This window comes from Eptatretus burgeri, chromosome 11, assembly GCF_056783735.1.
Source record: "Eptatretus burgeri isolate ZD-2024b chromosome 11, Ebu_testis_v1, whole genome shotgun sequence".
Classification (NCBI taxonomy): Eukaryota; Metazoa; Chordata; class Myxini; order Myxiniformes; family Myxinidae; genus Eptatretus; species Eptatretus burgeri.
In genome coordinates, this window is record NC_140971.1 from 31825447 (window position 1) to 31842905 (window position 17459).

Consider the following 17459-nt stretch of genomic DNA (forward strand, 5'->3'; position numbering starts at 1 on the left):
GCGCCCAAGCTCGAGCACGCCGCGTGGCAAGATGACGGCGACGTCCTTTTGTCGCACCACTCACACACCAGCCTCAGCGCGTTCAGCCCCTGTGAGGTCGCCGGCACAAGAGCGAAAGATATAAGGTGTGTTCCAGCTGGTTTCTCACAAGGTCCAGTATACAAATCCAGGCCTGGCCTGTTCACCAGACTAGGCCAAATCTGGGTGTTGGGCTCCGCAGGCAAATTGATGGGATGGAAAGACGTGTAGAGCCGTGCCTGGAGTCAGGACAGTCAGAGGCTCCGTGACTGAAATCAGGATGAACCTGTGGAGGTCCTGCAGGCTGGATCCATGGCCGAGGTGGAACAGCCGGCAAAACCACTCTTCACAAAGCCAATCGCCGACCCGATGCAAGCAGTTTCTCTTCCATTTCGGGGCGGGCCTTTCTCACAAAAAAGATCGCAGACTCGACCCAACCACTCCTCATACAGCAGATCGCAGACTCGATCCAATCACTCCTCATACAGCCGATCCAAGACTCGACCCAACCACTCCTCATACAGCCGATCGCAGACTCGACCCAACCACTCCTCATACAGCAGATCACAGACTCGACCAAACAAATCCTCATACAGCAGATCACAGACTCGACCAATCCACTCCTCATACAGCAGATCGCAGACTCGAACAAACCACTCCTCATACAGCAGATCGCAGAGTCGACCCAACCACTCCTCATACAGCAGATCGCAGACTCGACCCAACCACTCCTCATACAGCCGATCGCAGACTCGACCCAACCACTCCTCATACAGCAGATCACAGACTCGACCAAACCACTCCTCATACAGCAGATCACAGACTCGACCAAACCAATCCTCATACAGCAGATCGCAGACTTGACCCAACCACTCCTCATACAGCAGATCGCAGACTCGACCCAACCACTCCTCATACAGCCGATCGCAGACTCGACCCAACCACTCCTCATACAGCCGATCGCAGACTTGACCCAACCACTCCTCATACAGCCGATCGCAGACTTGACCCAACCACTCCTCATACAGCAGATCGCAGACTCGACCCAAGCACTCCTCATACAGCAGATCGCAGATTCGACCCAACCACTCCTCATACAGCAGATCGCAGACTCGACCCAACCACTCCTCATACAGCTGATCGCAGACTCGACACAGTTTCTCCCTTGCCTTCTTGGGCTCGCTCTTCTGGACCGCCTCCGGGGACCCGTGATTGGTCCATCGCTCGAGATTGCAGCAGCCCTCTGCCAATGGGTTGCCGGCACGTCTTGACTGACTGTCAGAGCGCCGGGTGGGGGCTGGTTAAGAGGGGGGCAGGAAGAAGAAGCACCTCTCGGTACACCACCACCGTATGAACACTGGACAGCCCGCTACACCTCCCGACACACATGTAATGTCCGATTACCAAACAACCTGGCTAAACATGCATTTAAGGGGGGATCTGGGCTAATCCTATATTTAATAACACACTAAGGGCCATTTCCGCAACAATATATCCTACATGACTAACTTTGAAAGCCTTTTTTTGACAGGATCGTCAGCTCTGCCATGTCAGAAAGAAATCAATCCACAGACACATTTCTGCGTCCCTGGCTGTCATCAGCAGTGAGTGGACTCTCCACAGAAGGAACGGATATGCCATCCCATGAGGGAGTATATAAATACAAGCTATTTGAACAAGGAATTGAAAATAAATTCAGCATTATTTGAAGCATTCCATCACACGAGCATCCACGGGAATACTAAGAGATTAAAATGATACAGGTAACACATATGAATGTAGTGTATATCTGTATAGCAAGTCATATTATAAATGTACTGTATATGGCACACACTTCAACAAATGTTCAATCATTCACCCTCTTCATCCATAACCATACTCTGCTTCCAGATTATCGGTTCTTGTTTAAACAGTTTCTTTGGTTGAGAGCCAACCATGGGCAGATTGCAGCTTTGTCTCCAGGTGCTTAGGTTAGTGCAGGATTTTGGAATTTGGCCAATGTACACAATGACCTTCCCCTATCGAATGACAGTGGAATTGTGGACTTCCAACAGCAAATGCTAACAGACATGGTAGCTGGCTAAACATCCCTTCCATAGCACACTCAGGCTGGTTTGTCAGACCGTATTACAAGTGTAGTAAGGTCAATGTTCTCAGCATCCCAGGAGCAATAAAAAAAATTTCTTTGAGTCCAATTGCTAATCATTATAAGGTTGTTCCATAGTCTCTTTGTTCGGCTTTCTGTGGAGCGTTCCATCGCATGTGAATGAAAACATGCTTGGCACAACATTCGGTTTCAGCCTGCCAACTTAATTTCTTCCTGCAGCTTGTTCAACAAGATCATTCTTTAATCTACTGGTCCACATTTTGCTTTTTTTTTTTAATTCAAACACACATGGGATTTTTTTTTTAATCGGATTTTTGGATGTTTTATTCACATCGTACGAGTCAATTTCTTCAGCAAGGATGATTTCCAGTGTGTATAAAATGAAGAAATCAATTTACAAAATGTCATTGGTCAGAGATATGGATAAAAAGAGATCCCACCGTGGATAAAAAGCCTGCAAAACACCACAAGGGTCTCGTTGCACTTGAACTGAATATTTTGTTCGTGTTCATTCTTCGAAATTTACGCATCACATCAGCTTGGCAATGACCAGATATGGAGTCACACACTGAAGATACAGCAGGAGGAAATTATAAGGAGACACAGCAGGGGGTAATTTTCTTTTTTTAACCAATCTGCATCACATTTCCACCACAACATAACACAACAATACACACGCACTGAACATCAGCACTACAAGCCAAGAACAGGTATACAGGTTATAGGTACAGTCATATTTATTAGACTGGAAGGAGGCAGCAACCCTTCCCTTAAGTTTGGTGGGGTTACATGATTTTGTGAAAGAGGAGGAGGAGGAGATTGGGACCATACTCTGTGCAGAGCGTTGGTGCTGCTTAAGCGGTCTCCTTGGCTATTGGACACAATCCTGGACGGGTCGCCACTCCGACGCAGGACACCAGCATACTGGCACTCATTTTTCCGACCTCGGAAGGATGACAAGCCGAGTTAACCCCACCTGGTATCAATTCAACAGCTGAGCGGGATTTGAGCTCAGGACCCTCGGATCCCAAGCACACCACTCCAACCATCAAGCCAACACCAGGCACATGAAAGAGGAAAGGGGCAATAATTGGTAGATGAGCTACTCAAGAGAAATAAAGGGGTGATAATATGGATATTTGATGAGGTGAGCACAGACAGGAGGAAGATACACACACAGCCCACAAGTATACACAAAACCATAACACGTAGACTCAAATTTTGAGTTTTCTATTCGTTCTTCTTAGATTTTACCACCTCGTACCTCAGATGTTTATGAGCTTCAATTTGTAAAGAAAGTAATTGGAGAGTTCACAGAACACCTTTCCCCATGCTGTCTTGAGAAACAAGGACATGGGCAGGGTCTATGAGCAGCAAATTTGATTGGTCGAGATGACGTAAAATGCCGCAATATTTTGTCCAAGTACTGTTAAACGGAAGGGCTTTGAAAGTGTCAAAAAGGTGATTTGTGTTCTACAGTGTTCAAGTATATAATTAAATTGAAATAAAATAAAGATTTTAAAGGTTGTTGGAAGAAACATTCCGGAAGTCGACCGCCATTGATGCAACGACATTTGCACCACCTTATTTAACACATTAACCTGATGTTTGCTTAATGGCTAAGGTGGCTGGTTTATGATCTTAAGGTCTTGAGTTTGAGCCCCTGTCGTGCAATCAAATAACATCAGGTGGGTGGGTTGCCTCAGCATCTCATCCTTCCGAGATCAAAAAAATGATTCCCAGCTTACTGGAAAAGGGGGGCACTGCATCAGCAGCACAGCCATGCTTCCAGCAATAATGCAAGCAGCAGCCACAGCCTGCATATGAAATAAAAAAATTTAACGCGTTACATTAGTTCTTCGTGCCTCTTGTTTGTCCTTGACGTCATTAAAAACAGTTTGGAATGATTTTCAATTTTCTTTGAGTACCAGACAGACAGAGACAGACAGACAGACAGACAGACAGACAGAGTAAAACAATTATTTTGTTCCCCTCTGCACATGCCAAATTGGGACAAATTCAGAGTCAAAGTACTGCGACACAACAAGTTTGTGTTCCGATTCATGTTCCAATTTCTGTTCAAAAATATAACATTCAATTTAAATCAACTTGTTCCTTGATCATAAACCAACGTTTGTTGACAGCTGGAAAGACAAACAGAAGTGAACCAATTACTTAACCCCACTTTTCGCTTTGCATTTGTGGAGTAAGAATAGCTGTAGAGTGTAGACTGATACTAGAATGCTACCCATACTCGATGGCTTAGGTCTTAGATCATCTACCTCGAGTCTGGTAGGTTAGTGGCTCGATTCTGAACCAAACCGAGTCAAACTAAAGACTTTAAAAATGGTACGTGCAGCTTCCTCACTTGATGCTCAGCATTTATATGATAGAACACGGACAAAGCCCATGGGTTGGCATCCCATGTCGAGAGGGAAATTTCTCCATAATTGCCCCGCTGACTGCAGAGAGAAGAATCATTAAGATGGCCCCATGTCCTCAGAGTGGCCCACAAAGTTGTCATTCCCCTAAGCCCAGTGGCTGTGTTTGAAGTCATGGCTGGTGTTGTCTCATGTAGTTGGCTGCTTGCATGTGCTTGACTTGCGTTGCTGCTCCTCCACAAGCGTGAAAACATGTTAAAAACGAAAAATTAAAACCCTGCTTCATGACATTTAAAACATTGCTCTGGACCAGTATAACATTTAATTGTGCTTTGGCAAAGGTTATATTGGCTGGTAAAATTCCCTATGAAGTCACAACAGCAACAGCAACACCAACAACAACAACACCAGGAATAAAAGAACACTGGCACTTTGAGGACGGAAAGAGATGAGATGAGGAGGAGAAGGCAACAACATGTCCTGAGCTGTCATGCTCGTTTTCAAATGGTGCATAAAATTTTAAAACTGACATACCCAGTGAAGGAGGAATCGGGGGTCTTCTGTACGTGAACCTGGGAGCGTTCAATGCCTCGCCTCTTCCCAAACCATGACGGACCCACTTCAACCTACTGTGCATTGGTCTTTGGAGATTCAGCTTTGCTTCTTATATCATACCCCATGAAGTATTATTTGCTGAACTCCCTCTACTCGTTGAATCTACTAGTCTGACTTTGCACTGCTGTTATCTTGGTGACAATTTCAAAGCTTGAATACCATTCTCTGTTGGTACCATTTTGTGATTTTACGTGCCATTTTTGAGAATGCATGAGGCTGATTGACCCGTGCAAAACCTCAGAGCTTATTCGTCCCTCCAATCTCTCCTCTTCTTCAAGTAACACTGTGCAAAATGGCTTATAGTTCCCGTCTTCAACGTCTCTCGTACAACTTTACCTGTGGACTCGTGTTCTTCTCCATGCTTTGGTGATACAAGGCTCTCACCTTCTGAGGAGTTGGAAGATGTGACTGTCCAGTCAGCTACATCCTGGGTGCACCCTCCAAACTCGATCCTTTCGACCATGCTGAAAGCCAATCTTTCACCCATTTATAACCCGCTGGGGTTCACTGGATGAACTGCTTGTTTGAGATAGGTTGCCACATCAAGAGTCGTGAGTTAACTTACAGCGGTGTTGTTGTCGGTGACGTTTGTACTTATAAATTTTGGGGATTTTAAGGAAAGTCATTAAGTGTTATATTTAATTAGTATTATTGTGCGTAAAGTAGACAGTAGGGATTAATAAATATTCCTTGTAAACTTACCCTTCTGTCTCTTGTCTTATGTTGGTTTCACCCTTAAAACAAGACTAGGAGCACATCAGTGTCTTTTTTACAGCGCGTGCGCTGTATACAATTGCACCGAGTTTGAAATGTCCCCAGCGTCTACCACGTCTCCGGTGTCCCCCCGTCCTCCCCCCATGTGCCTCAAGACAGCCAATGACGGCCGTCCGGTAGATGCAGTGCGTAACCTCGACGGAAATGGTGACAATTGACGGAAATACCCGAGTATTTCAATGGAAATTTGTGAAACTAATGTGTTATATATGTGAAAACCATTTAATTTATTGCTTCATGGAAAAAAACGAAGAAACGCTCCCCCCTCATGTACGAACGAACGAAAGACGTCACTTCTGCCCACCATCGCATTTTGCGCCGATCGCCGAATGCTGAAAGCTAAGTTCTTCTTATGCTATCATTCTTTTGCGGCCCCCTGCCACACTGTATCGAACGATTTCATGCCTTCTGTGTATATGTATGTATGTATGTATGTATGTATGTATGTATATATGTATGTATGTATGTATGTATGTATATGTATATGTATATGTATATGTATATGTATATATATATATATATATATATATATATATATATATATATATATATATATATATATATATATATATATATATATATATATATATATATATATATATATATATATATATATATATATATATGTGCTTATCACAATAATAACAAGACTTTTACATTTCAAATATTAAGTACGCTTTTAATTGCTTTTCAACTGAAAAAGCATAATTGCATATTTTAACATTAGTGTACTCATTTGCTTCACCACACGCGCTGTATTGAAGGATTTCACTTGTTTTGATTACCGTGACACCTTCCAGGTTACCGGTGCACTTGCTGCAGTGCCCTAAGATCAATGTGTAACATTAATAAAACTCTTGGGTGTTATGCCTGGAATCACAGCATCATGAAGCAAGCAATTCGATTGCATCCAAAATAACGCTTACTGTAACAATTTAATATTTTCACTCAGCATCACAGGCCCTTGAATAAACTACTGCACAAATATCACACAAGGGCCCCATGTGAAGGAAGGGTCGTGGCAACAGGAAGTCTTAAGGTTTCTCATTTTCAGGATTTCTCCATTCGTAAGAATTCGATCATACAAGGTCAGAATGAACAACAGTTGGAGGAGAGCATGAGCTACCAATATTTCACATTGCTGTTTAAAGAAGAAAAACAAAAAGATGATGAAAACGTACAGAGAATCATTTAAAATACAGCGTGGGATCTGCTGTATATTCTCGTAATAATACAAGGTTTTGAGAGGGCCATCACCCCTAATCCAACAGATCAAAGACTCATTAATTAAAGGGATATTATGAAAAGCACAGCACCATAGTTTAACAGTTTTCCACTTCATTTGTGTTTACAATAATTATTTACAGGATAGAGGAGTTAGACTGCCAGTTCACTTACAAGGTACATCTTAGGATTACATACCATATTCAGACAACTTGTAACAACTTGCCTACAAGTGGAGAACTAAATACAGACAGGTGGGCACAATAAAAGGCGAGCATCATATATTTCCTTCATTCCCTACCTGGAAAACCACAGGACAGCAAAAGACAAATAAAATGGATGTTGGACGAAGCCATAATGCCTTGTGGGATTCTTTCTGAAAATACAAACATTAAAAGTATCATACATGCTTTACCCTGCAATGTATTATGTATCAAAGGACAAGCTTTGCTTGCAAGGATCTTCCAGCAGTATACGTTCTTCAAATTATAGCAGTGCGTAACGAGTTAACAGTATGTTATGATGAACTGGAATGTTTTCTTTCTTTTATAAACTTTGCAATTCTTTGGAAATGGACACTGCAATTAACTTGCACGATGCAAATATGCTTATGATTTGTGGAAAAACACTTGCTGTGTGCCCAATTACATTGTTGGCTCCATTTGCATTTATTCACCTGGATAATTGGATTACATCCCTATTTTGGTGACAACAGTAACTCCAACCAAAATCTAAGTCCAAATAGGAATCAAAACCTGACCCTACCTTAACCCTAAACCATAGTCGAATCCTAATCATAAATCTAACTCAAACCCAATACTCACTAAACGAGTTGCAGACACATAAACCACTCCCGACAAGCCCATTTTCAACTCGTAGCGAGCACTGGGTTGACCAGATCTAAAACTGGTTCATCACATAAATCCTTTATACATTATAAATTAATTTGAATTCTGAATCCGACTTCCAACTATGCACTCAGAGAAAAAGACCGCAGTTAATCCGATGAGAGCTCGGGAACAGAGATCCGCAACAAATCTTAGAGGCAAGAGAGGGTGGCCCAAGTTGCCAAAGAGGGGGTGATCTTCAAAGCTTCTGGTCCATCGCTGAGATGCCGGAGTGCAGATATAATTGCGGAAGAAAAAAAAAAGAGTGAGGGTTCTGAGAAATTATAGGACAACCGTTATTGCGGAAAGATTGCGAGAATCGGCACTCTGCGGACAGAGAGCCGATGGAGTGTTGCACTCATCATGGTGGAGAATGTGGGATTTGTGCTGAGTAGCCGCTGCTAATGTGGCAGCATTCATGCTGAGAAATTAAGTTGGCAGAAAACAGTGAATTCTGATCCCCCCCCCCCACGATTTTTCTCTGGCTGTGTCTTGCACATTGGGCCTGTGCCCCTGATTTGGGATCACTGTGTGTACTGACCACGGTGTCTGTTGCTTCAAGACACACACTCCAGCCTGTTCGCCCGCAGGTGTTAGGACCTTGGTGGACATTTTTTTGTCCATGATCTCATAGATTCACATTACACCTCAGGCCTGGTATTCTGCCAAGTTCCAAGACACTCAGCTACTCTCAGTCTTTACTGAGTCTCAGCACATCCCAATCTACACTCCTTGCAAACCAAGTCAGAAATCCCAATTATCACTCCCTCCTTCACACTTGTATCCATCTTTACATCACCAGACATTTCAGCTCCCAATAATCTTGGAAAATAAATTCAACAAATTGGTACAATTTGGTTCCACACCCCCCCCACCCCCACCTAACTTGGTTGCATAATTGCATATCTCTGAACGTGTCATCGGCATCTCAAAGAAATGGGGATGGGCCAGTCATATGCCTGGGAGATGGCCAGATGGAGGCTCCTGGAGTACCTGTGGAAAGCGGACGCAGCGACACGCTGCTCCAGCGTATGCTCCCATACCTGACCTGTCACGGTTATATAGTATGTAGAAGTCACTCTGCTTAGAGCTTGGTGCTGTTTTTGTTTTAATCACAACTGGATTTCCATCCGATTACTATTCATGGGCTAAAGATATGCGTTTATAATGAAAAATTTAAAATAATAATTAATAATATGCATTAATGGGCTGATAGCATGGGAATTTAAATGACTCAGATTTGTGCATTCAATTCATAATGTGCATAATGCAATACAACTTGCCCACAAAGTCTGAATAACTTCTTTATGAATAATAATTATGTATCACCTGAGTTATAGACACAGCAAAGCAAGATGTTTCGCTGCAATTTCTATTTTTTGTACAACTCGCTCGACCCTCGTTCCTTTGATACTCGCATGTCCCATGCTGTAACACGAGAAAATTTAGATTCAGCTGGAAAATTTGCTGGATTGATAAAGGTTTGCTGCAAAGGCATCACATTAGAGTGAAACGCTCTGGGAATTAAAAAAAAAAAAAAAAACTCAGTCATGCGATGTAGGTATGATGAATATATCTTTTGTACCTACTTTATTAATTTTTTTTAAATGCAGAAATGTTCTTGTATCGTAAATACAACCATAGTGGATTATTGCAGTCAATGGTGCATGGTACCATGTCTGATCCACAGACATAATCTATACCTTATTACCAAAAGTATTTGGGTCAGTAGTGAACATGAAGCGATATGATTTCATAAGTGGAGTGAAGTCAATGGCGTGCCATCACAAATCCTGACACTTCCCACCCACCGAAAGCAATGTTTAAAGATGGAAAAAAAGTTCCACCAAGAATGACACAACATCAAAGTTTGAGTTTGTTTTTTTTTAATCTTCTCTTTTGACCCTTGTGACCTTAAGTCTCCATCCCCTGGAGTATGAACCAGGCTGTTTGACCTTTTCACTTTGCCCTGTGGCTCCGGAGGTGAGAGGGAGGGGGAATGATATAGCTTTCACACCTTCTTGCCATGTGGTGATCACAACTACAAAGTTTGGTCAATTTATGCACAACCGTTTAGGAGGAGAGAGTGCGATGGACGGACAGACACAATTACAATATACCCCGGTTGTTTTTTCATAAATTGTGGGGATAGATATTAATGTTAATCGGGTGCACTGTCATTAGCACTTTGTACGACACGATGGTAGATATCATTACGTCCTCCGCCTAAAGTGGACGGAGGTTAAGTTTTCACCCCTGTCTGTCTGTCTCTGTCTGTCTGTGAGCAGGATATCTCAAACGGTTATGGACTGATTCGGACGAAATTTGGTGGACACATTGGGTGTGTGGCAAGGACGAATTGATTCGATTTCGGTGAAGATCCGAATCCGGATACGAGAATTATTTAACTTTTAAAGCGATTCTTCACCATTGAGAGATCGGGCCAAAAACGATATTTCAAAAATGTAATGGGCCCGATATGTTCTCGTGGATCAGTCATTGTGTGGCGGTGGTATGCGCTCTACCGAGTGCCCTTCTACAGGGTGCCCCACAGAAAACCAGGAAATTTGGTACAGTTTATTTAAAACAAAACAAAAGCAAACTTAGATGTAGTGTAAAACAAAGATACACTTTATATTTATACGAGCATAACCCGCGCTCTGCGCAACATGTTGGGGTGGTGTGTTTGAGAAAGGAACTGATGCAGAGTATCAGTAGTAATTTTACTTTCATGCAGTAAGTGGATTACGATTTCACTGTTTCAGAACCATTTTATTTACTTTTTTTGTACCATGCACCTCATGTGGTCTTTGAGATAATGTAAGCCGAATATCAGGTTACTCGAGCGCAGAACAAAGTCGAAGATAGCGCGACACGAAACCACAAACTCGGAAATAATATATAAGATGTTAGTTTATTGATATGGTAAAATACGGCAAAATAAATCTCAAAATCTCAAATTTCCTGCTTTTCCGTGGGGCACCCTGTAGTTTTGTTTGTTTTTCAAAAAATTTACAAAGCCATTTTAAAACGCAACAAGGTCCACATAATTTACTGATGGAATGTTCATCTTGTATGAATTACATCCGCTGGTTGAGCATTCCTGGGGACAGCTGCGCCACCGATGCAGTGCCCTTATTTGCCTGTGGAACAATGTACAATGACCTACTCTTTTATTTCAAAAAACAGGTGCAATCACAATAAACTCCTTGTGACTTTTCCGACAAAAACTAGAACTTCACATCCAGCTTTTGTCAACGATAATTGTTTTTAAATAATTGCATAGGAAAAAAAAAAATCAGTATTCTGGAGCAAACTTTATGATTGACAATACTTGGCAACGCGCGCACGCACTTAAATTCTTCACCAGGATTCAGAGGGGAATCGTCAAGGATGAGAGAGTTGTCTGCATGCCAAACGTCACCATAAACAACTCTTTTATGCCAAAACACTTCTCAGATTACGATTACTATTTAGAGTCCACAAAAGCAATTAATATTCCACAATAATTAACGTTGCACTGGAATAGCTTTCTGGCAATTCACTCATCTTGATCTTTACCACCTTTGTGCAGTTCTGCTTCAATGCTTAAAGTAACGAAATTTACTAAACCCGAGATAACTTGTTCGTTATTCTCATGATTCGCAAACATCTCACCTTTGCCAGGGTATGTTGCCTCCAAGGTATCGTGAACCAATGACGCTTGGAGCAGGAACCTATAGAAACTTATGGGGAGGGAGGTGAAGGTTTGGAGCGGGTGGTGGAGGGAAGGAAAGGATGGGATTGGATGAGCAAAAGGATGCAATTTATCAAAATAGTCCCATCGGACTCGTGGAATCAATGCCAGAGTTATGGGAGAGATGAGCCATTGCTCTGTTTTACCCACTAGGAAAGTGAGGGATGGGGTGGGAGAGTTCTAAAAAAAAAAAAAGAGAGGGGAGGGGAGTAGAGTGATGAGTCCAGGAGGATATCTCCACTGGGCATCAACTAACAGTTGATCACGATATCCTCAAAGGAGGGCAGCGTATGTGAAATAACCATGTAGATGTTTGAAATTTTATATCACCACCAGTCTTGGACAGTCAGGTTTCTGGGATTGATATTAAAAATTAAACAGCTTAATATGTGGGACGTTCAAAAGCCTGTGAAAGAACGTATAATGGGGGAGATATAAATGAACAAAAATGCATTTATACATCTTTTGACCAATTATATATACAGGTATACTTACGCATAATGAAGAGTAAATTGTGAATAACTCGTTTGTACAATTTTTTGAATCTCCCATGTACTACTTCTTTAAAGGCCTCAAATATGCCCAGCTTATTGTGGGGTTGTCCAGGGAAATTTTCTGACCCAAGTCTTTCACGAACCAGCTGGCCAGGCCTGACATTCGATTGATTAAGAGGACAGCAATCTGTAGTTGGTACAGGGTGTTGGCGATAACTCACCGACTTCACGAAATATACCATGGGATCTTTCACGTCCACCAGCTAATGTATATGGGAAACAGTGAAATGGCAAACGGAGGGATGGTGCACTTTGCGATGCAACACCCTGCTTGAGAAACACCAATCACAGTTTGTTTGTAGTTGGCTCATGAAACGAACCTAGAAGGGGCAGTTCTGAGGTGAGTGTGCTACCTCTGCGATATCCCATTGCACTTTTGAATGCCCCATGTACATCGCATGTATAAGACATAATTTATCAAACAACAAACATTTACATTGAAAAACTAGAAGGGCACTCGGTAGAGCGCATACCTCCGCCACGTAACGCCTAATCCACGAGAACATATCAGGTCCAATACATTTTTGAAGTATCATGCTATATTCAGTACTATACCGTTTTTGGCCCTATCTCTCAATGGTGAAGAATCACTTTACAAATTAAATAATTCTCGGAACCAGATCCGGATTCGGATCTTCACCAATATCAAATCAATTTGTCATGGTCACACACCAAACGTGTCCACCAAGTTTCGTCCGAATCCGTCCACAACTTTTTGAGATATCGTGCTATGTATCATTTTTGCCCTATATGGTGAAGATTCACTTTAAAAATTCTCGTAGTTTGATCCAGATCTGCATCTTCACCAAAATATAATCAGTCCGTCCTTGTCACACACCGAACCTGTCGACAAAATTGTTTGTATCCATATTGAAGTCCTGTAGTACCAAACATCTGTTTATTTATCATAAACGAAGGTACTCACAATGTCAAGTCGATTTTAGAAGTTTGACCTTGAGTTGACCTTTTGACCACAAAATAGTTGGTTTCCCAATCCAGTTACTAAATATGGAGATCTTGTTCAAATTTCAAATCAATCGGATGAAAAATGACGATTTTAGAAATTTGGCCTCAAGATGACCTTTGACCTTTGACCTCATTTTCCTTCGATCCAATATGGCTGCCAAACCATTTGACCGTGACATCTTTTTTTTTTCTGTTTACCAATTTATCCCCAGATCACCTTCAAACATTTTCAGACCGATTAGATGTGGAATTCCACATATGCAATTATTATGTCATAACAAAGGCACGATAACATTTAAAAAAATCAATTATTCCCTGTGGGGGTAATTGACAGGTGCCCAGTTTCAATTTTCTTTCCATGGAGCGGTTTCAGAGATACAGACATCCAATGTTTCTTCATTTTTTACAACATGGCTGCCACACCACGTGACATATAACGTCATAATTATTAAAACACTAGATGACCCATGAACCCGTTGGGTTCCCGTTGTGACAGCGGCTGACGAAATAATTCATTTCAAGAAAAAAAAAAAAGATAGCTCCAATGAACTATCCCGCTGAGGTTGTTTGTATTGATCAAATTCTCTCGAAGAGTACTTGACTGAATCGAGAATTGATTTTTAATAATTTTTTTCGTTGCCCGATTTTAACGAAACTTGATACTGCACACCGCAGGAGAATGGTGAGTAAGGTGGACCTAAAATGTTTGTGCTATCCTGTACCGTTTTGGCTGTATTTCGGGAACATACATACATACATACAAGATGAGAGTTTTAGTAATATATAGATGAGTAGTTGCACCTTTTGGTGAAAATTTCGTGTCAATCTGACAAGTAGTTCCAGAGAAAAGGGAACTACAAAATGCCGACACGTCCATATGTTTTATGCAGGTACGGGACCTATCACTTAACCCCAATCCGTCCACAACTTTTTGAGATACCGTGCTAAGTCTGATTTTTGGCCCCAACCCTCAATGGTGAAGAATCATTTTTTTTAATGCCAGTAGCCGGATCCATTTTTTTAAAGTGATCTTCACCAAAATCTAATCAGTTCGTCCTTGTCACACACCCAACCTGTCCACAAAATTGTGGAAAAAAAAATAGACAGACAGAAAGGGGTGAAGGCATAACCTCCTTCACCTTCGGTGGCAGAGGTAATGATAGGTACAAATTCTTTTGATTAGGTTGTGCCTCTGGAACTGGTGCTGTTGGGATTATGGTGGCCAAGACATAGATGGAGAGGGTGTTGGAGGTTAGGAAGGTAAATGCAAGAGTTATAGTCCTAAAGCTGTTGTTTGATAAGCGTATATTAACAATAGTATCAGCATATGTCCCACAGAGGACTGAGTGAGGAGGAGAAGGATGCGTTTTGGGACACACTTGTGCATGTTGTTTCAGGGATTAGTGAGAGAGAAGTTGTAGTGATCGGAGGGGATTTGAATGGACATGTTGGAGCATTGGCAGAAGGATATGAGGGTGTGCATGGTGGGTCAGGTGTCGGAGTAGGAAACACTGAAGGTGTAAGAATACTTGAGTTTGGGGATGCTTTAGATATGGTCGTCTGCAATACAATGTTTAAGAAGAGGCCGAGCAGACTGATCACTTACGAGTCAGGAGGTATAAAGAGCCAGATAGACTACTTTCTAGTTAGGAGGTTAGATAGGAAATTGGTTAAGGATGTGAAAACAATAGGTGGAGAAGAATGTACCTTACAATAAAACCTTACGTGCCAAGGAGAAGAGTATGGAAACAAAGAGATCAGAATGTCATGGAACATTTCTACAGGGAACTTCTGGAAATGAATCTTGGAACCCTATGGTAGGAGAGGATGTAGAGAGTTGTTGGAACTCTTTAAAGGATGGGCTGCTGTGAGCCACTGAAAAGACATGTGACTGGTCGAAAGGCCCAGCTAGACATGAGGCTACATGGTGGTAGTATAATGAGGTGGATATGGCGATTCAAGAAAAACGAAAATTGTTTAGGATTTGGAAAAAGGGAGGGGGTAAGGAGGAATACTTCGTGGCTAAATGTAGGGCAAGAAGGGAAGTTTACAAGGCCAAACAATTAGTACAGGATTCACTTTCAGATGTGATAAATCATGCAGATAGTAGAGGTGAAATATTTAGGATAGCAAAGCAAATGATCAATCAAAATAAGGATCTCATATGAGAACAATATGTGAAGAATGATATGGGAAATGTACTGGATGACCATGGGGAGATTAGAAAAGCTTGGAGGAGTTACTATGAGCACCTGCTAAATGAGGAGTTCCCTTAGAACAGGGATATTCTGGAGGCAGTACAGCCAGTGCAGGGCCCACAATCTGAAATAAACAATGAATGGGTGAAGAAAGCCATCGATGAAATGAAGAATGGTAAAGCGGCGAGCAGTACTGGTATTGTCACAGAGATTCTGAAGTCATCTCGTGATATTGGAGTGAATTTAATCACTAAATTGATAAAGGCAATTATAAGGGAGACGTCTGTAACAGATGACTGGTTGAAGAGTGTCATGGTGAAAATTTATAAAAGGGAAGGGTGATGCCTTAGTTCAGAGCAACTATAGGAGTCTGAAGCTGCTGGACCATGGAATGAAAGTGGTAGAGAGAGATAGAGATAGAGATAGAGGATGATATAGAGATAGAGATAGAGATAGAGGATGATATAGAGATAGAGATAGAGATAGAGGATGATATAGAGATAGAGATAGAGATAGAGGATGATATAGAGATAGAGATAGAGGATGATATAGAGATAGAGATAGAGATAGAGGATGATATAGAGATAGAGATAGAGGATGATATAGAGATAGAGATAGAGATAGAGGATGATATAGAGATAGAGATAGAGATAGAGGATGATATAGAGATAGAGATAGAGATAGAGGATGATATAGAGATAGAGATAGAGATAGAGGATGATATAGAGATAGAGATAGAGATAGAGGATGATATAGAGATAGAGATAGAGATAGAGGATGATATAGAGATAGAGATAGAGATAGAGGATGATATAGAGATACAGATAGAGATAGAGAATGAAATAGAGATAGAGATAGAGATAGAGGATGATATAGAGATAGAGATAGAGATAGAGGATGATATAGAGATAGAGATAGAGATAGAGGATGATATAGAGATAGAGATAGAGATAGAGGATGATATAGAGATAGAGATAGAGATAGAGGATGATATAGAGATAGAGATAGAGATAGAGGATGATATAGAGATAGAGATAGAGATAGAGGATGATATAGAGATAGAGATAGAGATAGAGGATGATATAGAGATAGAGATAGAGATAGAGATAGAGATAGAGATAGAGATAGAGATAGAGATAGAGATAGAGATAGAGATAGAGATAGAGATAGAGGATGATATAGAGATAGAGATAGAGATAGAGGATGATATAGAGATAGAGATAGAGATAGAGGATGATATAGAGATAGAGATAGAGATAGAGGATGATATAGAGATAGAGATAGAGATAGAGGATGATATAGAGATAGAGATAGAGATAGAGATAGAGATAGAGATAGAGATAGAGGATGATATAGAGATAGAGATAGAGATAGAGGATGATATAGAGATAGAGATAGAGATAGAGGATGATATAGAGATAGAGATAGAGATAGAGATAGAGATAGAGATAGAGATAGAGATAGAGGATGATATAGAGATAGAGATAGAGGATGATATAGAGATAGAGATAGAGGATGATATAGAGATAGAGATAGAGATAGAGGATGATATAGAGATGATATAGAGATAGAGATGATATAGAGATGATATAGAGATGATATAGAGATGATATAGAGATGATATAGAGATGATATGGAGATGATATAGAGATGATATAGAGATGATATAGAGATGATATAGAGATGATATAGAGATAGATATAGAGATAGATATAGAGATAGATATAGAGATAGATATAGAGATAGATATAGAGATAGATATAGAGATAGATATAGAGATAGATATAGAGATAGATATAGAGATAGATATAGAGATAGATATAGAGATAGATATAGAGATAGATATAGAGATAGATATAGAGATAGATATAGAGATGATATAGAGATAGATATAGAGATAGATATAGAGATAGATATAGAGATAGATATAGAGATAGATATAGAGATAGATATAGAGATAGATATAGAGATAGATATAGAGATAGATATAGAGATAGAT

General features: G+C 40.9%; 1 protein-coding gene and 1 long non-coding RNA gene across 14 annotated transcripts in view; one reads left to right on the forward strand and one right to left on the reverse strand.

Annotated features, from left to right (window-relative positions):
* The window catches only part of LOC147016774 (uncharacterized), a 97476-nt gene that overhangs the window by 62300 nt on the left and 17717 nt on the right, over positions 1-17459 (forward strand). The gene's annotated exons all lie outside the window — the stretch shown is intronic.
* Positions 1-17459, reverse strand: part of LOC147016775 (neuronal acetylcholine receptor subunit alpha-7-like) — a 103939-nt gene that overhangs the window by 55104 nt on the left and 31376 nt on the right. For 6 of the 13 annotated variants that reach the window (XM_085845759.1, XM_085845758.1, XM_085845756.1 and 3 more), the window contains exon 2: positions 7421-7495. In XM_085845759.1, the coding sequence (XP_085701885.1) occupies positions 7421-7495 (75 nt within the window). Of the gene's footprint in view, positions 1-7420; positions 7496-9335; positions 9385-11663; positions 11923-17459 lie in introns of those variants that run through there. The other 7 variants (XM_085845763.1, XM_085845760.1, XM_085845761.1 and 4 more) reach the window with 3 other exon arrangements.